Source organism: Chionomys nivalis, chromosome 13, assembly GCF_950005125.1.
Source record: "Chionomys nivalis chromosome 13, mChiNiv1.1, whole genome shotgun sequence".
Lineage (NCBI taxonomy): Eukaryota > Metazoa > Chordata > Mammalia > Rodentia > Cricetidae > Chionomys > Chionomys nivalis.
Genome location: NC_080098.1, coordinates 70,060,944 through 70,084,912, shown reverse-complemented (window position 1 = coordinate 70,084,912; position 23,969 = coordinate 70,060,944). Strand labels below are relative to the sequence as shown.

Sequence of the window (23,969 nt, the reverse complement as noted above, 5' to 3'; positions counted from 1 at the left end):
GGGCACAGGGACAGAAAGAGACAAGACACAGTGTCTGCTCCAGAGCTACTGTTGCTTGTGGGACTCCGAATAGCCCTTCGGTTCCTGAGATGCCCCCAGGATCTGTCAACAATTATTCTTTCTCCCATAATCTGATTATAGTCACTTCCTGTCTTCTCACAAAATTCCTCAAGCCCTCATCTATAACTGTGTCCAAGCTTTCTGCATTGGTTGCATCTCCATTGGCTGCTGCAGAGAGAAGGAGCTACGGGCAAGGCCTAGACAGTCAGCAAAGACTTCTTTGCTGTCTTCGCCAAGGTGCTCCCAGGCATAGTCCCTTGAGGGACAGCAGTCCAGGAACACATAGCCCCGAGGCCACCACTCAGATATCACCGAGAAGGAGAAACTTCAGAGTGTTACTTTTGTTTTTAATACCTGCTCCCACAATCCAGGGTTGTTCCTTAATGAATATTTCTTCATAAGCGCAGTTGAGAGGCTGCCTGGGCCTCTACTGCTCTCTGGCAAACAGTCAACTTGACCTGTAGAACGCGACCCTCTGTTGGAATAGGCAAGTTTATGGGCAAATGGGCAGAATGGGTGGGCATGGAATTCTTCTGTTTGCTTGCTGCCCTCTGTGGAACAGCGCTCTCCTGCCCAGAAGCTAAGTCCCTTAGCCAGCTGGTACTGGTGTGGGCCCCAGAGGCTGGCACCATTCCAAAACGTGAGGCACGAGGATTCTTGGAAATGGAAAGAACAAGGTTCTAGGAGAAGAGGGGAGGCACACCCATGTCACTTAGTGAGTCTTTAAGGGGAGGAAGGGTGCGCGGCGGGGGGGGGGGGATGCCGACAAGGCCCTGGCTAGCCTGGGAACTCACTGGACTTTTAGGTTTTCCTCCCCTCTTGCCCTTTCCTTCACTAACCTTGGCGGAGCAGGGACACCTAACCCTCCCTGAGCCTGTGGCTCTTTGCCAGTCCTCTCTCCCATCTGTTTGGACATGGTTAGTCGTTCGGAGGTCGCAGCTCACCGCAACCCGAAAGGTTTAAAAAGCACCCTGACCAGGAACCTACTAATATGGTCTAACATCATCATCCAGCGCTACACTTCGGTCACTTAAACTAAATAAGAGTGTGACATTCGTGGCTGGGAGGGGAGAAACCACTCGCTCAAATTCACGCGAGCCCTCAACAGCAGGAGTAGGGTGCGAACCCAGACTCAAGCCTCTACCTCAGCCTTCCAACACCCGCTGCGCAGCTCACACTTTCTGCCAGGACCCCGCCTCCCCATCCCACCCCGGCTACCAGCGCCCGCGCTGCCCTGGGAGGAGCGTGCCTCGGCTGGCCGCTAATCGCCCCCGGCTCCCTCCCCCGCCCCGGTTTCGCTGCCAGAGACGCCCTGGGCCCCCCTCGCTAGATCTGGCTCTTGGAGCCGGCAGAGCCACCGATTGGCCGGCAGTAATTACGGGCACGCTCCAGGAGGGGGGCTGGGCGGGGGCGGCCTCCAGCGAGCATAAATTATGCAAATAGCCGGCGCCGCACGGGGCTGACCTGCCGCCTCTCTCCATTCACCCGCGCCGCCTCCGGGGCGGAGGTGGCCAAGGAGGGGGGTGCCCATTGTTGCGCGCCGTACTTAAGGGGTCCTGAGGCCGGTCGTGTGCCACACTCGGTGCTCACACGAGCTGATCTGATCGCCGGCGACATCACTCGGGAGACCAGCTGGGCGCGTGGCCCCTGCAGGCGAGGCTAGGAGGCCAAGCCCATTTCCCCTGGAGTCCCTGCTCTCTTCCCTGGCCCTCACGCCTGCAGCAGGCACAGACTAGCCCCGGGTCGTACCGAACGTGAGTGCGCCTCGACGGCCGTGCCCTCAGCCCACACTCAAGCCCTCTACACTTCCTCCTGTCCAGACTTCTGTAGGTCCTTCTCCTTGCAATGATGCCTGCCCCATTGGAGACCTGCCTCTCCGACCTAGACTGCGCCAGCAGCAACAGCAGCAGCGACCTGTCCAGCTTCCTCACCGACGAAGAGGACTGTACCAGGCTCCAGGCCCTAGCCGCCACCTCGGGTCTGTCCGTGCCAGCCCGCAGGAGCGCGCCCACCATCTCAAATGTTCCTGGCGCTCCTGATGAGGAGCAGGAAAGGCGTCGCCGGCGAGGTCGTGCGCGGGTGCGATCTGAGGCGCTGCTGCACTCCCTGCGAAGGAGCCGTCGGGTAAAGGCCAACGATCGCGAGCGCAACCGCATGCACAACCTCAACGCTGCTCTGGACGCACTGCGCAGTGTGCTGCCCTCGTTCCCCGACGACACCAAGCTCACCAAGATTGAGACGCTGCGCTTCGCCTACAACTACATCTGGGCCCTGGCTGAGACACTGCGCCTGGCAGATCAAGGGCTCCCCGGGGGTGGTGCCAGGGAGCGCCTCCTGCCTCCACAGTGTGCCCCCTGTCTGCCTGGGCCCCCGAGCCCGGCTAGCGATGCCGAGTCCTGGGGCTCCGGAGCCGCCGCCTCCCCCTGCGCCACAGTAGCTTCGCCACTCTCTGATCCCAGTAGTCCCTCAGCCTCAGAAGACTTCACCTATGGCCCCGGCGAACCCCTTTTCTCCTTCCCGGGCCTGCCCAAAGACCTGCTTCTCACGACGCCCTGTTTCATCCCGTACCACTAGGCCTGTGTGGGCAACGCTATTGCCTTCTTCCACCCCCAGTCAATGAGCAATAGATGGGGACCGGTTGAGACCTCGGGGACCACCCTCACCCCCCCCCCAGGTGGATACTGGGAACTTTAAAGGTGGGGGGAATACCTGACTACTTGTTAGGTCGCTGCACCCTTGCGGAGGAGGCCCCTTGGTCTCCAGCCCCCAGCATCGGCCCCTCCTGCCCGCCCTCAGAAGGCCTTTCGTTTTGCACTTTCTGAAGTCCACAAAACCTCCTTTGTGACTGGCTCAGAGCTGACCCCAGCCACCACTTCAGTGTGATTTGGAAAAGGGACAGATGAGCCCCTGAAGACGAGGTGAAAAGTCAATTTTACAATTTGTAGAACTCTAATGAAGAAAAACGAGCATGAAAATTCGGTTTGAGCCGGCTGACAATACAATGAAAAGGCTTAAAAAGGAGACACAAGGAGTGAGCTTCATGCATTATGGATCCCGACCCCCACCACTGTGGGCTTGCTCCGGGAAGAACCTGAGCGCTTGCATAGCTATTCAGGGACCGGGCTGGAGGGTACTTTAATTTATTCAGGATGCTTCATTCATATGAAAATGTATTTTTGTACATAAAGAGTTTATTCTATTATTATGAGCTATCAAAGTTTACATTTTGTACTGCAGATGCTTCATGTAAATAAAAAATAAGAAAACAATAAGTCACCAGCTTCTTTGCCTAATATTCGTGTCTCTGGGGCTTTTCCCCCCTCCCCTTGGCGGCTCCACCTGTAAAGTGAAACATTATCCCACCGTCTCCAAACCCTCCAATCCTATTCAAAAACAACTTTAAAATAAAAACGCACCTGACTTGCACCAAGCCCGAGACAGATTAGGGCGTTTATGAGCCATCTTTTCTTTTCACCTTTGTAAACAAGGCCGATCTTTCAGGCACCCCGTAAGCCAATTATGACTTTTTAGTGGGGAATTAGCCCCGGATCTGCAGCTACCTGTAGAGGTAGGGGCCGAGGGAGTCTTTTGAGGAACTCCACATCAGCTGGCTCTGTCTCTCAAAAGGAGGGGATTAAAAAGATCAATACAGTGTGACCACTGGCTAGGAAGCCCCAGTGACAGGTGGGCCTCGGCAGGGCGAGCAGAAGGGTGTACTGGAGCAGCCCATTTAGTGCGGGAGATTGATTTGTAAACCATGCCTTTAAAGCATTGTCTGTTGAGGCTGAGGTCACCCTAGCTGTGAGCAGTGGGATGAATTGGGCTGCTGCGAAGTCCCTGAGTGGGGTCTACAGCTGCCCTAAAATTGTGGGCTAGGGTGCCGGTAGCCCACCACACACAGGCATTTATACTCTCTGCCCCTCCAAGCGTGGGGGAGGGGTTGCTCAGCCAGTCTCCCGGGGGCCATCGCCAGGGCTTTCGTTTGTTGCCAGGGAAATCCTACTGGGGACTTTTCTGGCTACTCTGTTGGTCTGTAGTCTGACAGTCAGCTAACAGCCCTGACTGGCCACAAGCAACTTTTGCTTTAAATTTCAGAAGGGGGGTAATTGCAAGAAGCTCCTTCCTGTAATGTCGTCACTTCCTATAACCTCATCTCCCCTGTTACCCCACAGTAGGACAACATCCCTCTACCCCACACGCTGGGCAGCCCCCCCCCTTTTTTTTTTGGTTTTTCGAGACAGGGTTTCTCTGTGGTTTTGGAGCCTGTCCTGGAACTAGCTCTTGTAGACCAGGCTGGTCTCGAACTCACAGAGATCCGCCTGCCTCTGCCTCCCGAGTGCTGGGATTAAAGGCGTGCACCACCACTGCCCGGCTTGGGCAGCCCCTTTTAATGAATGTAGTTATGTGGGGTGGGGGTGGGGAGCTTGTAGAACTCTAAGAAAATGCCTCTGATGAAAGTCTTCCCTTCTCCTGCATTGCTTGTCCTGGTGGCTTGGATCCACAAATTCATATGCCGAGCCCCAGTCAGCATTGCTAAGCCCTGCCACAGGCAAGATGCCCTGTGTCAGATAAGAAGGCTACCTTCCAGAAGGTTTGGAAAATTGGATACCTTCTCTAAATGCCCCAGAGCAGGGAAAGATACTCTAAGACATCTGGGAAAGTTGTGAAGCCTGAGAGCCGAATCAATCGTTCCTTCTAGAAGTTGCCTCTAGAATGGTCCAGTCAGCAGCAACCAGCATGGAAAATAGGCAGACATCCTTCCCAAGACCCAAGAATAGCACCCCATCTTCTCAACTGGGTTGCCACAATGGGTTTACAACTCCAAGGTGGAGGGTCCAGCGCCCCTTTCCATTAAGGAAGATCTTTAAAGACATACATAGCAGAGGGCATTTCTACCCCTGACAGTCTCTATGATTCTTCCTAAGGAAGCACACACCTATGGAAGGACAAAGGGAGTAGCTCTTGAACAATAATAATAAAGGGAGATAATTTAAAATATTTCTCTCCTGCTCAGCGTCCTCGGTATTCATACAGCAGAGCCTCATTTATCCCTGCACACTGTGGGAGAGGGACCTAAAATATTCTAGCCAGTTAAGAGTATGGAAACTCCTGCTGAGAGCCAAATTTAGCTACCCTCAGCCATTGTCCACTGAGAGGTCAGCATGCCTTGAAGACTCATTTATCCTCTCCCTCTCTCTCCTGTATGACATTTTTTATAATTTTTATAAGCTTCTCCCCACAGCTGGAAATAGGGGGAAGACTAGGATGAAGGAGCAAAAAGGAGATAAAATGCAGAGGCAGAAGGATCTCTGGACGTTCAAAGCCAGCCTGGTCTACAGAGTGAATTCCCGGAGGTCTCTATAGAGAGATTGTGTGTGTGTGTGTGTATGTGTGAGAGAGAGACAGAGAGAGAGAGAGACAGAGAGAGAGAGAGAGAGAGAGAGAGAGAGAGAGAGAGAGAGAGATTGAGAGAGATTTTATTCCTCTGCTTGTTTCTTTAATGACTGTTCCTCAAGCCCCTGCTATATACTAAGCACTGGAGTAAGCAAAACAAAGTTTTTGCTCAGAAGGAGCTAAAACATTCTAGTGGGCAGAGATAAAAATGAATTTATAAATTACTTTGAGGTGCCCAGAAGGGGAAAAAGAGAGTGAAATAAGGGGAATTTGAAATAGCAGTGAGAGAAAGGGTTCTGAAACACATGATCTGAAGAAGCCTTTAATGATGAGTCACTTAGGCGAAGGCCTGAATGAGGAGTCAGTGCCATGGCTTCACTATGAGTCCTGTGCTTAGGGTGTGTGTGTGGGGGTTGCTTTTAGGGAGTGAAGCTTTAGGGAACTTCTCAATTCTTAGGCATCATCCTCCTTAGAGGCCCAAAGTTCTGGGCCTCCCAGTGTTGGACTTGAACCTCTAGTATGAAAACAAGCCTCTTGGCTTCAATACTGTGCTGTGAAGCCAGCACAGGGAAAAGGCCAGCTATGCAGACATAGGAGGAGCAGCATCCCTTGAAAAAGGCAGAGAAAGTCCCAGCCACCAATAGCATGTTTTCAAGGAACAGCATGAAGGCTGGTATAGCTGAAGCAGAAGGCAGGAGGTGAGAGAGAGAAAAGAGCACCAGAAAGGGTCTTCTGATCCTGTTGAGCCGTAGAAACTGCTGTGTGGGGTGGGTGTAGCACACACCTTTAATCCCAGCACTAGGGAGGCAGAGGCAGGTGGATCTCTGTGAGTTCGAGGCCAGCCTGGTCTACAAGAGCTAGTTTTAGGACAGGCTCTAAAACTACAGCAAAACCCTGTCTTGAAAAACAAACAAAACAAAGAGAGAGGAGGAGGAGGAGGAGGAGGAGAGAGAGAGAGAGAGAGAGAGAGAGAGAGAGAGAGAGAGAGAGAGAGGAGAAACTGCTGTACGGACTTGAGAGTTCCCATGTAGAGCTTTGAGGGTTTGGGAAGTTGAGGTCAGAGGGGAGATGTAAAGGACTCATAGTCTTAAAAGCCATGGAAAACAGAGCTCTAGGGAGCAGGCAGAGTCTGGGCCTAAACTGAGGAGCTGTTCCTCAGTAGTGGACCCGCCATCTTGTTCCTAAGATGGTGGAAGACTGGTCAGAACCAGATACAGTCTGAAGGCAGAAACTCCAGATTTGTTGGATCACTTGAAGAGAGAGAGGGGTCAAAGATGATCTACAGATTTGAATCAAGAACCAGGAGACAAGTGCTAAAGAATGCTTAACTCGGCCAGAAACTGCCCATATTAGATCCCAAAGCGGAGACACAAACCTGGGCTGTAGTGCCCATGTAATGGGACAGGCTTGTGCCAGAAAGAATCGCCATGCTGTCTGGGCTAAAACTAGGGCAAACATCTCAGAGACAAATCACAGTGGGGGTAAGGAAGCGGCTTGTGAGGTCTAGAGCAATGCCTTCACTAACACCAGCAGCGGCCATGACACCGTCACCACAGCCACGTTATGCAATGTTAGGCACACTTACTCTGGGTTCTGAACCCTGCACCAAATACATTACATATATTGTTTATTTAACTAATTCTTATACCTGATGAAGTTGAAAATATTATGAGCTGGGTGTGGTGGCACACGCCTTTAATTGCAGCATCCAGGAGGCAGAGGCAGGCAGATCTCTGTGAGTTCAAAGCCAGTCTGGTCTACATAGTGAGTTTCAGGACAGCCAGGACTCTATAGAGAGACCCTGTCTCAAAAAGGAAAAAAAAAAGAAAATATCATTATCAAATATTATCAAATATCATTATCTCTATGTCACAGAGGAGAGAGGTGAAGTGCAGCCAAATAACTGTCCAGCCCACATAGCTGGTAGCTGTGAAATTGAGATTTGAACCCCATTGTTTCTTAAGGAACAGAGACCTAGTGTGTCCCATCATTAGCCATCATGGGCAGTGCAGCCAACCACAAGCCATTGTGAGCCCCCCAATAACCTTCAAGACCCAGCCTGACCCATATGGCGAATGATCTACCTACCATACTTTTGGTCTGGTTTGTTTTGTTTTTTTTTCTTCGAGACAGGGTTTCTCTGTGTTGCCCTGGCTGTCCTGGAACTCACTTTGTAGACCAGGGTGGCCTCGAACTCATACTTTTGGTTTCTAATGATAAAGTAAGTAGCAAGTACAAGTGGAAGAATAAATGACAAGAATCAGCTAGAGAGAAGCAGCAGGCAGACAGCAATACATCATCAAACTGGGTGCTTACAGCAGCTCCCAGAGGTGACAACAGGCACCCCCTGGAGTTATCATGCTAAAATCCCTGCTAGCTAGCAGAGAGAGTTCTGGTCAGATTCTCCGTGGTGGATGAGCCTGTAGCTTCCCATTCCCACAACAGGCATTTCCATACCATTGGAAAAACACTAGTAACCTTTGTTGGAAACAATGTAGCTTCTAGCAATTCTCAAGGGTGCAATGTTTTTAGTACCCTTAGCTGTTTCCTCTTCTCTTTTCTCCTCATCACAAAGGGGTGCCGGCAGCCTGAGCCCAGGAAAAGGAGTTTTGGAGAGCACTTGAGATAAATATGCTTGAATCTGGAGAAAGAGATCCCTCTTGTCTTCCAGAGTCCACTCTCAACAAGCACAAACGGCTCATTATGACTTATCAATACAATGTATATTATACCCAGGGGTAAGCTTGGTCATAGCTGGAGATTGGGCCACAGCTGCTGTGTGGAACTTAGGGCCGCATGAGCAAAAGAGCTCCTTCATTCCTCCAGCTGAGGGAGAAGAGAAATAGCCCACAGAGGGCTTGGCGGTTAGTTCTCTAGCAAAGACCTGAGACATAAGCTTGCAGGACTAGCAGAGGAGGGAAAGCAGCCTACGACTTACTGACACTCAGGCATCCTTTATAAAATATGTCTAGGGTTGCTCTGACTTCATCCAAGCAAGGAATAGAGGCACCAAAATTAATGTTGAAGCATCTGTCTGATGGTGAGAATTTTAGCCCAGAAGACAGATCACCTACAATGACCACAAACCAGTACTACGGTTAGGATACATCTTGATTTAGAAGCTGCCTGCCACTCCTGGAGATTGTTTGGGATAAGCACTCTGCTCAGACACTGAACTTCATTTGCTCGTTGCTGGCCTGATGTGCCCTGGATGAATGCAAGGCCACACAGGAGGCAGCATACCCAGACTGGCTACGCTGTGGTTTCAGATGGTCCTGCTTTTTCAACAAGAACTGGATGCCACTACTACTTGCCTTCTGAGGTCACTCTGTTGTTCAGGTGATGGCCCTGAGCTATTGAAAACTGTGTCTTCACCAACATGGTGCATTGTGGTGTATGCACGCAAAGCGTATAGTCCCAGAACCAGGAAGGCAGAGGCAAGAGGATCAGGAGTTTGAGGCTAGCCTGTGCTATATCAGACCTTCCTTGCCTCAAAAAATAAAGGAAGAGGAGGGAGGAGAAATGTATATCTTTTCAAGTCTTGGGAATGATGGACAATATTCACCAAAATTTTGCCAAGATAGTCTCAAGTCATTGAGATATAAGCCAAAAACAAGGAGCAGTGTACACCATCCATTTATCAACTCAAATTTGATATTCAAACATCCTAATAAACTGTACCATTGGCCCTTAACCATGCAACTTTAATCTCTGAGACTAACCTCCCCATATAACCCAAAGCCCTAAAGGCTCCCAGTATATGAGCTTGGTAGATGCTATTATTGTTTAATGGTATTAGTTCCCTCCATGCATTACCGTGGTTTCCTTTGTTAGTTGGTGGTCCTTTTCTTCTCATAAACTTTGGGTTTTTCTGTGCTTTGGATGTTTCCAGTGTGTCTCACAAAGGTCAGGATGTGTGTGTGTGTTAGTGCAACCTTGACAAAATCCAGAATCCCCCAGAAGACAGGCCTGTACCTGCGAAAGTTTGTGTAGTCCAGGTTAGACCCCGTGCAGGTGTTATCTTGATTAGGTTGCTCGAGATTGGGAAGGCCTGCCCACTGTGGGTGGCGGCCCTTCCTGGCTGGGATCAAGAACTGTATAGGAAGAGAAGAGAAGCTAAGCCTGAGCTTTGGTCCCTCTCTGTTCCCTGTGGATAAGCTAGGAACATCCAATGCTTTAGCCTCAGGAGAAGGTGGAAGCCAGATCCTCTGAAATGAAGTGCAGCCTCGAAATGTTTGGGGAAGGCACATACATGGAGCTTCACTTCCACACCGTGGGGGGCACATTTGCTTTAGAGGAAATGAGGTGAGAGGAGCTGTTCTGCTTGAGCAGGAGCTTTGCCAGGTATCTTTTCAAAAAAATGTCCTTTAACAGCCTGCAAGTCCTCGATTTGAATGGAGGGGATTTTATTGACTGGTACCAGAGCAGCAGTCAGGAAGGAGGTTCTTGGGATTCCCATTTTAGGGACAAACTGAGGATGGGTAACTGTGTTTTTCCTTTTCTTTCTTTTGTTTTTTGTAAGGCAGGGCCTCCCTATGTAGCTCTGTTTGTCCTGGAACTTATTCTGTAGACCAGGCTGACCTTGAACTCACAGAGATCCACCTACCTCTGCCTGCTGAGGGTGCCTAAGCATCACAGTCTACCAGTCCTGTCCGTTCCTGCTCATTAACTTCATCCCACATCCATCTCCTCCTCTAAAATCAAGGATAATGATGGGGTCCACCTTAGTCAAGGTTCCATCCACTAAAAGAGCTAAAGTTGAGTGTGGATCATTGCAAGAGCTCGGTAGACATTAGCTAGTGACTGATTCAGCTGTGAGCACTCTGTAACGAGATAATCTCTCTTTGGTCTCCAGATGGTCCCCTCAGCGCCTGAAGGTTGGAGGTCTCAGACAGAACCTGACTGCGGTAACTTGATCCTCAAGCAGTAGTTTGAGTGTAGAGGCCAATGCTAGACTTTAAATGTAAATCTGACTGGAAGACAGAAGAGGGATATTAAATTATACCTAGAGATAGGCTGGCTCAGGCCCAGGCTCATGCCTCACTGCCTCCGGGAATCCCGCAGGCTGAGCAGAAGTACTTGCGCCCGGTACCTTCCTGTTTGTGAAGCATTTTCACATCCATCATGTGACATTAGCCTCACGGTGTCCACTGAGGTAGAAGGGATTATTGTATCTGTGGCACAGATGAGGCAAGGGGCTTGGAGGTTAAGTGGCTCACCCAAGGTCACGGGGTTAATGAGAGGAGAAGGTGGGACTCAGAGCCGCATCTGGCTTTTCTCAGATACCTCCTTGTCCTTTCGGGCTGGGCTCCTCTGACCCAGGGCACACCTCCACTACACAGCCACTCTGAACATCGTGCCTCAGGACCAAGCAATAGAAAAGAATAGCGAATGTAACATCGGGGTGAACCGTATTAAATTGCTGATATTTCAGTTACACAAATGGCAAGTCCGTCCACGGCAACCTACTAGCTAACACCTCCTTGGATACTTAGCAGGGATTAGGCAGCAAGCCAAGCATTTAAAGTTGTAGTGGCTTATGCAATCGCAACAGCCCTTGTCTCTATGCTAGGAATGAGGAAGCCAAAGCCAAGGCTGCAAAGCTAAGTGACTGGAGCGGGATTTAAATCCAGGCATAAGGACACAAGCACTTATTAATTGCATTACCTTGTCAATTCAGTCCCCAGCAAGAATACATGAACTTCTAAAGACAGCAAACCACAGCTTATTCAACCATAAAGTGCTGCTTGCAGCACCTGGTATCCACCCATTTTATAAATTTAGGGCTTACTTACCTATTGCTTTTTGCAAGACAGTCCTGGATGGGTCTCAAACATTTGTGCACAGTCTTGGGCAAACATTGACTCTCTTTGGTCTGAATTATCTTTTCAAAAAATACCTGTATATCCATAACATATTTAGAAGATAGTGATGGTGTCCCTTGCCAGAGCAAGGGACAGGTAGACTATGGATATAGGATCAGAGTCCCTAAGCTCAGAGCCTGCCTGGCTCCCGTACCTCACTAACTGTGCAGGAATCATCTGTTTGTTTTGGGTCCCACTATGGAAACTAGGCCTTGGGGAATGATTATAGAGATGCTAATCCAGTGGCTGCCACTGCTGCTGGGTGCTAACCCACCTTCTCTGACCTAAGGGTCTCCTATCTTCTTTCAGTATGAAACTGTGCTGGACTAGTTTGTTAGCTTGCAAATAGGTTAACATCTTGGAGCCAGAGTTCTTAGCAGTACAGTGTAAGTCCTGGCCCAGACTAAAACAAACGCCCCTTGCGCGCATTCCCTGTTTGCAAGGTGCTGCACGCCAACCATCCTCGCGCATTCCCTGTTTGCAAGGTGCTGCACGCCAACCATCCTCATGGTCCTCCCACTGGAGATACAACTGTCACTTGCAGAGAGTGATGGGAGGAAGCAATCAGGAGATGAGTCTCGTCTCCCTGGCCTGGCCCTTGCTCTGGGAGAAGGTTTATTAAAAACCTACTGTGTTCCTGACTTCCATTTTCTAAATTTCCCAGCTGTACTTATAGGAGAGGTTGAGTGGAAGAGGTGATCTGTTCACCTATTCAAAAATATTTTCTTAGTGCCTACCTTGTCCCTAGTCCCTGGGATTCAGGAGAGAAAGAGACACAGGACCGAGATGGTTCATCAACTCTAGGAAAGACAGTCAATAAGCAAACATCAATCTAGGTTACTGAAAGAATACCTAATAGAAAATCAAAACGACAGTAAAAACCTTTGCCAAGATTAAAGAAGAGCAAAATGTGCTAATGTAATGTCTTGGTGGGCAGAAGTTAGACACCAGAGTGGTAAGAAGAAGCCTCACTGCAGTCAGGACGACAAGCAGAGGGAACAAGGTTAGCATGCTTGAGGAGCAGCGGGGTGGTGTGGACGGGGAAGGTGGAGGTGAGGACACAGCTTAAGTCACATGACACTTACACAGCACCAAGGCTGATGCTGTCAGGGTGACAGTGGGGACCACTCGGTGAGCTGTGCAGAGCAGGAGCCGCCCCGGCCATGGTGCCAGGATTGCCATGCAGCACCAGGTGCTCAGGCCTGCACCACAGGGCATCTGTGCTCAGCAACAATCGCCTACAGGGCAACCACTTGCCAACAATAGCTTAAAAATGGGTATTTAACAAAATTCTACATGTAGAATGTGTGTGTGTGTGTGTGTGTGTGTGTGTCGGCAGCCTTCCTATGACACACAGCTGAGTTCAGTCAGTGTGGGCTCCTATACAAATAGATATTTGAACAAAAGTGCGAGTCATTTGTGATTATGGGCTACTCAAGGCCAACAACACAGGCTGTGTGGGCACCCGTAGACCTCGGAATGAGTATGAGCTGTTCATGGAAGTGCAAAGAACAGAGTACACAATCTTACAAATAGCAGGGCTACTTTATTTTATTTTATTTTATTAACAGGTCTTGCCTCAAGTTTATGTGTACAGACAGGATAGGGCTCCGGTCACCTGCAAATAGTAGGTAGTTGTGCCACATCAGCCCGAGTTACCACATTGGCAGGTAGAAGCCTCTTCTTTGGGGCCTTCACAGAGGCTTGGGCACCTTTGCGAATCCGAGCTGGAGCTGAGGCCTCTGCCGTGGTTTGAACTTTGGGCTTTGGTTGGCATAGCCTGTGACCCTTGGTCATATAGCTTCAAATCTGCTTCCCAAGCTTGGGGTGAGCAATAAAAGCAAGTGGCTGAGGTGGGGGTCCTTTGGCATCTCGGGCTTAGCCACCTCAAACCTCACAAGGTCTGTGATGACCTCTGTCCGTGCGCTCATTGCCCTCGCACTGCCTGGCTGCATTTTGTTCAGGTGGTCCCTGTTGTACTTCTTGGCAAAGCACTTGTTCCTCAGGAATTGGGAGCCGGCCCCCTTAAGAAGTTCATATTTTTGTGACTGGGTTTCTCAATGCTATTTTCGGGATTATTAACATTTTTTTTCTTTTTCTTTCTTTTTTTCAAGACTGGGGCTTGAACCCAGAACCTTGGACAGGCTAAGCAAGTGCTCTACCACTGAGCTATGTCAGTCCCCTCACGATCTCTTCAGATGTTGCCAAATGAAATGCTGAGGAGGAGAAGGAGGAAGAGGAAGATGAAGGGAAAGAACCCCCCCCCCAAACAAAGCTACCAATGGTCCTTTTATACAGACAGTTCTAACACACAAACCCGGGGGTGCAACTCAGCAGAGAAGAACACAGTAATGTCACGGAGAAGCAGGGCCCACTTTAAGCAGCCATTAAAATGGTGTAAGTACCCAACCTGCAGCTTGAGTCAAATCTGAGGGAGAAATAGATCATAAACATCACATACTTCAGTCAGAACAGTGTAAAATTTAGCTCCATGCAAAATATCAGAAAGGGAAGAGTCAGAAATGTCAACAGGACTTCATAAATGGTGACAGGGTAGAGCAGCAGGCCTTGAGATAACTGCTTAACCACACACTTGAAGGCTTTCTCCTGATTTCAAACTGGGATGCAAATTATGAGAGGGAAAATGACGCATTTTCCACGACCAGCAACACGGCGGTATCAGTCAGCTGCGGGCAGAAGCCGGACTCGCTGGCTGGGCGACTCACCTGTGGCCATATTTATTAACTAAAGACTGTCCTATTAGCCCTTGGCTGTCTTTTACAACCATGGCCTGCCTCCCTGCTATAGACAGCACTTTAATAAGTTCCCCTGTCCAGATTCCTCTAATGATATGCTTTTTACTACATAAAAAGGGGCTTGTGAAACCTAATTCCTCTGACAGAAGCAAGCAGAGATTTCAGATTTCCTCCAGTTTGCTTGCACCTGCCCTTGCGAGGCACGATGTTTTGTGTGCAGAAGCCTCCAGGGGTTGAAATTTAGCCCTGTCCATGTAGGAGTAAGGTCAGCTGAAGTCACTGGGTCCCAAGACACTGGACTTCAATCTCCAATCAAAAACAAAACATCAAAACACTTCTATTCACTGGGACGTGCTCAGCGGGGCGCTGGCATCACAAATGTAAGGCCGCTAGGCTCAGTGAAGGGGCTCCGCTTAGACAGCCGATTGTTCTTGGAGATCTGGCCACCTCCTGATCTGTGACAGCCAGGCTCCCATACACTGAAAAAAAACCAGCCTCCTCCAGGCTGGGGCTTGGCTGCCACCTGATACCTGAATGAAGAGCAGACCCAGCAAGATCCAATCTCACTTTGGGATGTCTGTCTTTGTGAGAAATGGTTTTGATTTTTCTTAAAAATCATTAATGTGAAGGAAAATTAATTTTTGGCTGGTTTTCGAAGATGAGTGTTACGTACCCACTAGTCAGACTGGCAGTCTTGTGGAAGGGCACGTTGGCCCATTTACCAGTGTCATGGCTACTTCCCCACCCAGGACTAGTGCCCCAATTCTATTATCATCTAGTGTAAGGATGCTGATTTCAGCGGCAGCCAGTGCCAAGTAAGCACCACCCAAAGGCCAAGCACGGAGCTACTGAAGTTGTAGAACAAACAAGAAAACACTGATACCTATTTTCTACAGGGGGACACAGGCTCAGAATCCAAGGGGCTTGCTGGAGTGTGCCGACAGTGCAGGGACAGGACTTAGATTTGAAGGCATGTTTTTAACTGTTATGTTTCAGGCTCCATGCTTGCCCCAGCCCTTCTACTACCAGGAACCTAAGGACAAGGATTGATGCAGGGTGAGATAAGACAGGGTTCAAATGGCTTAACAGTGCACCAACAGGTGGGCATCTGGAATTGAGAGTTCTATCACTGCAAACAGAGGTATCCCTAAATCTTCCAAAGGAAAGAGGGTCTGAGAGGCTTCCAAGATGAAGGGAATATTTTTACTATGAAAGTGGCATAAAAGAAGGAAGGAAGGAGAGAGAGACAAAGACACACACACACACAGAGACAGAGAGAGAGACAGAGACAGAGAGAGACAGAGAGAGATGTTCTTTATTGGATTACAATAAGTTTGGATTACATAAAAAATATAATAAATAAAACTTATCTTTATTCCTATTACCCCAAATCAACCATCCTTCCCTTTATCAAAGGAAGCACAATTTATAGCCAACAAAAGGCACATATTCTAAATTTAGATTTGTTGAATATTGACAAAAGACTCTTTAGCCATCTTGCCTGCTAAGGTACAGAAATTTTCTGCTAGGCCAGAAAATTTCTGGTATCTCCTTTCATTCAGTCCCCACCTCCCACTGCAGACAGACACCTACTGGTTTGCTTTCTGCTTCCTTAGTTCTGTCTGTTCTAGATTTTCATCTAAATGGAATTAGACTACACATTTTCTTATAGATGAGGGGTTTGGTTACCCAGCATTATTATTAAGATCCAATCATGACATGGGAGATGAATAGATAGATAGAAAGATAGATGATAGATCGGTAGATAGATGATAGATAAACAGATAGACAGATAGATGATAGACAGCCCAAATTCTTATTCACAGAGTAATATTCCATTATATAATATATGTGTGTGTATGTATGGTATGTATGTATATATACATATATATATACACACATGTCACACATATGTATATACACATACCACCACTTGCCATCACTTTATGGTGTGCATCTGGGTTATTTCTGGATTGGTGCTGTTATGAAGATGGCTCTCAAGCATGGACATATATTTTGATTTTTCTTGAGCATGGAATCACTGAGCACATACTAAGAGTATATTTAAATTTAACTTTATAAGAAACTTCCAAAGTAGATATACAGATTTGCAGCTCTGACAACGATATATGAGTGTCCCAACTATTTCAAATACCTGTTCAGGCTTGGTGCTCTTATTCTTTTTAATACTAGTCTTGTGTATGTGTGTGGGGAGTGTCCTGGCATCCTATTATATTTTTATTTATATATTCACTTATCATGGTATGCATGAGTTTTTTTTATTGCATATGCCCATGGAGGTCAGAGAGCATCATGTTCCTGGAAATGGGGTTGCAGGAGGTCATGGGCCACTTGATGTGGGTGCTAGGAATCGGGTCCTCTGCAAGAATAAGAGCACTCTTTAAAAAAAATAATTTATTTCTTTTTATTTTATGTGCATTTGTGTTTTGTCTGCACATATATCTAGTCGAGGGTGTCAGATTTTGGAGATACAGATAGTTGTGGGCTGCCATATGGGTGCTGGGAATTGAACCCTAGTCCTCTGGGAGAACAGCCAGTGCTCTTAACCACTGAGCCATCTCTTCAGGCCTCTGTACCTTTTATTTTGTATTCTCCTGATGACTAAGTGCACATCTTCGGGTATAATTATTGACTATTCACATAGCTCCTCTTTGGTGAAGGGCCTAAGTCCTTGTCCGTTCTCCTTACCTGTTATTTTATGTGACTCAGATTAACATATTATATGTGGATCTCAGTTATTCTCGTTTCTACCACAGAAGGATAACAGAAAAGAGTAAACCAACTCATAGCAAAAGGCATTCCCGAAACAAAGTCCACACTACCCACTTATGAGTATAAACCAGAGTCAACTCCTGTACCTGCCGTTTGCCTGTTCTTTGCTGCGGCATTACATGTCTTCTTCAGCTGGGTCGTGGGAAGACCCTTCACGCACTCTGAACAAGGCTCATTGCCAGACCTCCGCACCCAAGCCTTAGCGTGGATGTGGCTTCCCTTTTCATTTACCTCACAATTCTTTTTAGAGAGTTGGTGTCAGTTTTGATGGCGTCTAAGCCACTCGTCTTCCTCAGTAAATCACAGCTTCTTAATTTAACCATAGGTTGCAGGTAACTAAATGGATTCCAAAACCCACGACAACAGTAAAAGGCTTCTGAATGGTGCCCAACATCACTTCCAACTCACATAGGTAAAGAGTCTGAGTTGTTTCTGGACGGGCTCGCCGGTGCTGCACTGCAGGCCCTGCAACCTCAGTTCTGAACACATACATGTGCTTTTTGCACTCTGTGTGCTGCCAAGCCATGCTGTGCCAATCAACAATGCCCAAAATGCCTCTGCTTTGATTGGAGACTGTCTTTTGTTTTGAGTTGTCATGAGGTTCTGTATATATAAATTTTACTGCTCTTGTAGCCATATAATGGTAAGCCAGGAATAATAGCACATGCCTGTAATTCCAGCATTTGGGAGTTACAGCTAAGATGACCAAGAGTTCAAGCCCAGGCTGGGCTACAAAGTAAAACTGAGGCCAAATCGGGTTACTCAAGACCTTATTTTAAATTATGAGCATAATAATAATAATAATAGTAATTTAATTTTGAGTAACACGTTTTTCCGCCATTTTCCCACAGTATATACATGCCAAATTAGTATATTTAAGGATGGTATTGTGCTAAAATGTTTGATTTAGAAAATGAAGTTTGAATTACTGACTTGAGTTTCCTAAAACTTACTAAATGAAATTTGGCTTGGCACACAATTCTAAAACTACTGTTCAATGCTACATATTTATGTGAAGTAGTGTTCTTCAGTACTGACAATGATAAAATAAAAATTCAGGCAAAAAACAAAAGTGCTGCATCTTGCAGCATCCAGTATTCAGCGGACTTAATTTTTATGTAAAAATAAGCACACATTTATCTCATTAGTATGCAAATTTGTCCCTTGCTTTTAATAAGTGTTAATATGACAGCCATACCAAGCAACTGCTTTGAAATAAATTTTCTATTTGCTGTCAGTAAATGTTTGATTCTTGTAGTTATCTTATAGACCTAAGCACCTGGATTAGCATAAAAACTTCTCTGGTGATAAGAATTCCAAAGTGGACAAAGTTCAAAAAGTTTCAGCCTAAACGACTCGCTCAAGAATCCAGGATCTGGGGCTGGAGAGATGGCTCAGCGGTTAAGAGCACTGACTGCTCTTGCAGAAGACCCGGGTTCGATTCCCAGCACCCACATGGCAGCTCACAACCGTCTGAAAATGCAGTTCCACAAGATCTGACACCTTCACATCAATGCACATAAAATGAAGTTAAATAAATCATTAAAAATTATTTAAAAAAAAAAAAAAGAATCCAGGATCTGCCTTCAGGACTGGTGACTCAGACGGCTGGCGGCTTCTACAGCAGGGCTGCATCAGGAGCAGCATCCGTCCTGGTTCCTGTCTGGCCTCAGCATCCCAATCAATCAAGGGGGGTTATCGGGATTCTTGGATAGACTCACATTTCCTCACCTGCAGTGAGGACTCTATGATCTAACTTTGACAGATAATGCCTTGCCCCACCTCCTGCAGAGAAAGGTCCCAGAACACACCTTACACACTGGCTTTTGTGGGGGCATGGTATGCCTTCTGTTCTGTTAGCTTGATATGTGTTACGTCAACCAATAACGAGGAATGTCTGCCCCAGTCCTCTTAGGGCGAGTGGCCCTCTGTGCCCAGGGTAAGCAGCTTGCTATACTTAGGGTTGATATACAGAGGGAAACCTCCTCGGTGCATCACGCCACAATGGGCTTCATTTGGGTGTCTAGAAAACACAGCCTTCAATTGTAAGCCCATGAAATGTTATACCATAATTACAGTTTCTAGGCACCTCTAATGACCCATTAAGATGGATTTGTAGAGCAGGTAGACTATACAGCTAGAAGCAGGTGAGACCAAGGGCTCCAGGGCTCTCTCTCCAAGGGGCAGAGACCCACTAGAAATAATCTACGATAGAGAAAAATCATCAAGGAAGATGAGATCTTATCACAAGTACCATCACCACAGCAAAGATCGATCCTGAAATGTTTACCTTTTCTGGTCTAAAAAGAAAATCACTGTGAGAATAGAGAACACCATGGACCTGGCTAAATCACGGCAAACGATCTGGCATTATCTTGTAAACTGATGTTCACTTATTAGCTCGGTCCTGGCAAATGAACATCTAGGCATTTATCTTAGACAGTACGGCTGAGTGCACCAGGAAATGGGTATAGGAAGCAAGGCTAGAGAGATGCCTCGGTGGTTAAGAGCACTTGTTGCTCTTGCAGAGGACCCAGGTTTGACTCCCAGCACCCACATGGTGCCTATAACCATCTGTAACTCCAGCTTCGGAAGACCTTCTTCTGACTTTCAAGAGCACCAGGCATGCACATAACGTACATACACATATGCAACAAAACATGCAAACACACAAAATAAATCAGTCTGAAAAGAAAACAATGTCCTCAAAGTAAAAATGCCTGTCATGTTCATTTTCAGGACTATAAATACATCATGTTACCAGTACACAGTGGGGGCATTAAGCTACCTACAGTGATTGACACCAACACGGATGGCCTTAGAAATGTAGTTTGGAGCTGGGTGTAATCCCAGCACTGGAGAAGCAAATGCAGGAAGGCTGTAAGCTCGAGAGGACTTGGCTGCACAGTGAGACCCTGACTCTGGAGGAGGGTGGGGAGAAAGAGGGACAGGGCAGAGCAGGAGAAGGAATGAAGGAAGAGAACAAGGCAGGGAGGGTGAGAGAGAATGCGAGACACTGCAACTTGGAATTAAGGGGAGGGTGGTAAGAATGGGAGCATAAGGGAAGACTGTGGGGAGACAACCAGGAAATGGTGGTCGCCATGGTTTTGTTTTATAGTGACCCTCATTAAGTGACATCTGAGTCCTTTACCCCAGCACTGTAAATGTGACCTTGTTAGGAAAAGGGGTCTTTGAGAGCTAAATCAAGGATCTGAGGCTGAGATCATCCTGGATGGAGGGTGAATCTAGGTCTAATGATAGGTGGCGGTTTGAGACACATGCACAGGGTGGAGGCTGTATGGAAACTGAGGCAGGTCGTGGAGTGACGCTACCACTTGCCAAAGAATCCCGGGGGCGACTAGCAGCAAGGAGAAGCGAGGAGAAAATCTCCCATAAGGCTTTTGGAGGAAGCTCAGTATTGCTTACATCTGGATTCTGAACTTTCAGCCTCCAGAAGCACCAGAGAGAGAATGGAATTTAGCCTGCCCAGTGTGTGGCAACCTCTCATGGTAGCTCTAGGAAGCAAATGGTCTGGGTCTTAGGATAAATGAAGCACTCATTGTTTGCTTGCTTGATATAGAATTCCTCTGCGTAGCCTGGCTGTCCTAGGACTCACTATGTAGACGAAGTTGGCCTAGAACTCTCAGAGATTCACCTGCCTCTGCCTCCCAAGTGCTGGGATTTAAAGGCATGCGCCACCATGCCCAGCTAAGTGATCCAATTTTGAGTGCTCATTTGATGTCAAACTTATATATACTCTGCATTGTTCTATTACTCTGTTATGATTGCATATGAAGTGTACCTCACAGACTCATGTGTTTAAATACTTGGTCCCCAGCTGGTGATGATGTTTTGGGGGGTACTCCGGGGCCTTTTGGACGTGGGTCCTAGCTGACAGACAAAAAGGCCCAGGACCGAGGCTCATGAATTATAGGCCAGCCCAGCTTGCAGCCTGAGTCTCTCCACTCTTCGATCTGCAGAGAAGTGAGGAAGGAAGCCTTGCTGCAAGAGTCATCAGCCCAGACAGGCCAGATTCCAACAGCCATGTTTCCCCACAGTGCCAGGCCAGATGGTGTGCTCGCCAACCATGCTCGCCAACTCTGCCCTCACTCGCTCCTGTCAAGAAAATATCATAAAACATAAGAAAAGAATTACAGCTCTAAAAACACATTTAAGAGCAAAGTTTCCTAAGCCTATTTAAGGTCCTGAACGCAGAAGAATTCCATGGTGCTGAGTCGCTCTGGGGTCCAGCGCTCATGCCAAGCATGCTATACAGAGTGTGATATTATCCCTTGAGGGAACCGAGGTGAAGAAGGTCGAAATGTTTGCCTGGGGCACCATAGCAAATACACGGGAAAGCAAGGGCTGGGATGAGCACCAGTGTGCAAAACCCAAACTTTTCCACCATAACAGAGACCCTAGGTCACATCTGGTTACCTCAACCTTGTTAATCTCAAATGCCACATGTCACCAGTGACAGTGTCTACAACACAGTAAGCTCATACCTGTTCACCTGGTATGTTAGGTTCCCTTTCATAGCTTCATAAACATTGAAGTTTGCTGTTTTCATACGAATGATGCATTTACTCGGCCTCAAGTCTTCCAATGCATTTCATCATGATCAATGTAAATCACCTTCAGCTAACTCCTTGATACCAACCACAGTGCTGACAACACCGAAACTTAACAGGAAGAAAGCTTCTTTGTCTGGGATGGTTAGATCAGAGATGGGGTTCCTGCAGTAAATGAAGGGCATATTGGAGCAATCAAGTCAAAAGGAACCAATCCGGTGGGTAACCTGCAGATCCCATCCCAAGAGTCCTCTAGGTCCTAAGGAATCAGGTCTAGTTACCCGTTGGGGAGTCTCCTCTTCTTGTTGTTCAGAAGTGTTTACAAAGGGGTGGGAAAGAGAAGGCCCGACCATTTGATTCAACTTTGTGTTTGTCTTCTTTCTGGGACTCAGCTTGAAGCCATGTTTCCTCCCCACCCCTTTTCTCCTATGAGAAAAGACATTTGTCAGACCCTGAGGCCAAGCCAGAATGCTGGGCTTGGAGGCGGGGCCACGCTCATCTCACTGCGGCAGGTGCTGGCTTCCTTCCTTTCCTCCCCCACCCCCTTCAGCAATCAGTGGCTTGAAATTAATTGAGAACCAGAGGTCAGCTTCCAAAGCTGCATCTCAGCTTCCCTGCCACCCATCCTTGCGACATAAATCTAAGAGGAAGAAAGTGGCCTAGTATGGGGATAAGTAGGTGAGTGACTGAGAGGCGACTTCCTGTGATCTCATGACAATGTTTTGTACAAACCCACAGCATCAGGATGCCGTGTCTTAATCTACTGCTTGCTCTCTTCTGGTCTTACTTCACTACCATCGATAAATGGCAGGTGCACCTCATGCGGCAGCTTACGGAGCCTCCTGTTTAGATGCAGTGTTTGCTGAGTGCTCAGATAAACAGCATGTACGTTACTTTCTGATAGACACAGACTGAAAGACAGAGCGGAGAGAGTAGCAGACCCTACTCAAATCTGGGCCTAACTCCAGGCCATATACCACATCATGATGCCAAGTCCCTCTCTGATGAGACCAGGGCCTGCCGCTCCCTGCATGGTCAGCTGGAGAAAGAAAAGACTCTTGGAGGTTAGTCCAAGTCCTGTCCCCGGCGTCCTCGGTGTAAGCATGTCAGATGTGATCTGAGTCACTTGGTTTAAAAGAAAAGTTCAGGGCTCATCTTTAGCTTCTTTGGTTATAAATGCAGGAGGGGGGATAGGGAACAGAGTGGAAAATAATCTAAAAGTCAGTGTGTGTGTGTATGTGTATACGCCTATGTGTACGTGTGTGTGTTTGTGTGTACAAGTGTTTGCATGTGTGCATGTGTATGTATTTGTGTGTATGCCTGTGTGTGTGTGCGTTTGTATGTGTATGCATGTGCTTGCACATGTACATGTATATGTATTCATGTGTGTGTATGACTGTGTGTGCATGTGTGTGAATGTGTGTACACCTGTGTGTGTGTGTACCTTTTTTGCAGAAAGACTTTGAGTGTAGTGCTTGAAACGACTTGCCAGTGCTATCTCCTCACTGGGCCCAGTTTAAAGAGCTAGCTGTAATATACGTAGAGCCGGTTTGTCTTAAGTGCTAGTCTCCAGGGGAACCAATCATACAGTCAGTCACTGTCTTTATCCTGGGTAAGCGAGAAATAAGGATAACCCTGGAAGAAGCTTGCATGCAAGTTCAGCCTGTGACCCATGAGTTGCAGTCACACTGCCACGAATGCTGCCCAAAGTAAAATCAGAAACTGATGAAAAACATTATGCTTTGGATTTCGATTTTTGCAGTTTCGTTGTATCAGCCACCAATGGGAACTGTGCAGAGGACAAGGTTGTGTTGCATTGTCCCAAGGGTGGACACACCTGAAGGGCATGGTGGAATTCTCTTCTGGAACCTGTCTTCTCCCTTTCAGCAGGAGTACAGCCATGACATATATCATTGGGCCAAGTCTCTATTCCCTTTGTTAGTTTCTGCTGCATGGAAGAGTTGTCCCCAAGACCTCTCCCCCATGGAGTAGCAGGCTGACCCAAAGAAGGGGTTTCACTCTCCTCTTGAATAAGGCTGGGAGGGCCTGGGTCATTCCAAATGAAACCTCGAAGCCCATCAATTATCTCTACCCTGTGGGTCGGGGTCCCTACAATAGTTTCTCTCATTCCATTCCCCTGCCTCAGGTCTCACTTGCTCTTTGTCCTCCAAACACACAGGTATTAAAATGCTCATCTTTAGTACTTAAACCTTTCCACTGGCTTGAGAATAAAATTCCTACCAGATAAGATGCCGGAGTCTGCCTTCCCTGTCTGGCCCATCCTCATCATGATCACTGCCGTCTGTTCCACCTCTGGGGTAACAGGAGACTTTAGCCTGAAGCCTTCCAGAGCTGCCTTTTGTGGATTTTTAGCCAAGGGCCTGCAGGGAGAGCTCCCCAGCAGCTCAGGTCAGCCAAGGAAAAAGCCTGCTGCTGCCCCAGCTCTCAACCAGCAGATCTGAAGCAGGTCTCCTAGGTCCCTATACAGGACAGAGCAGCTGTCCAGTCCTGCCTCCTTCGGGGCGGAGGAT

General features: G+C 47.7%; 1 protein-coding gene across 1 annotated transcript; it reads left to right on the top strand.

Annotated features, from left to right (window-relative positions):
* The first annotated feature begins 1,908 nt into the window (after positions 1–1,908).
* Positions 1,909–2,634, top strand: Neurog1 (neurogenin 1). Its single transcript, XM_057786898.1, has one exon. It carries the CDS (start codon positions 1,909–1,911, stop codon positions 2,632–2,634), a length of 726 nt encoding a protein of 241 aa, XP_057642881.1.
* The last annotated feature ends 21,335 nt before the right edge of the window (positions 2,635–23,969 follow it).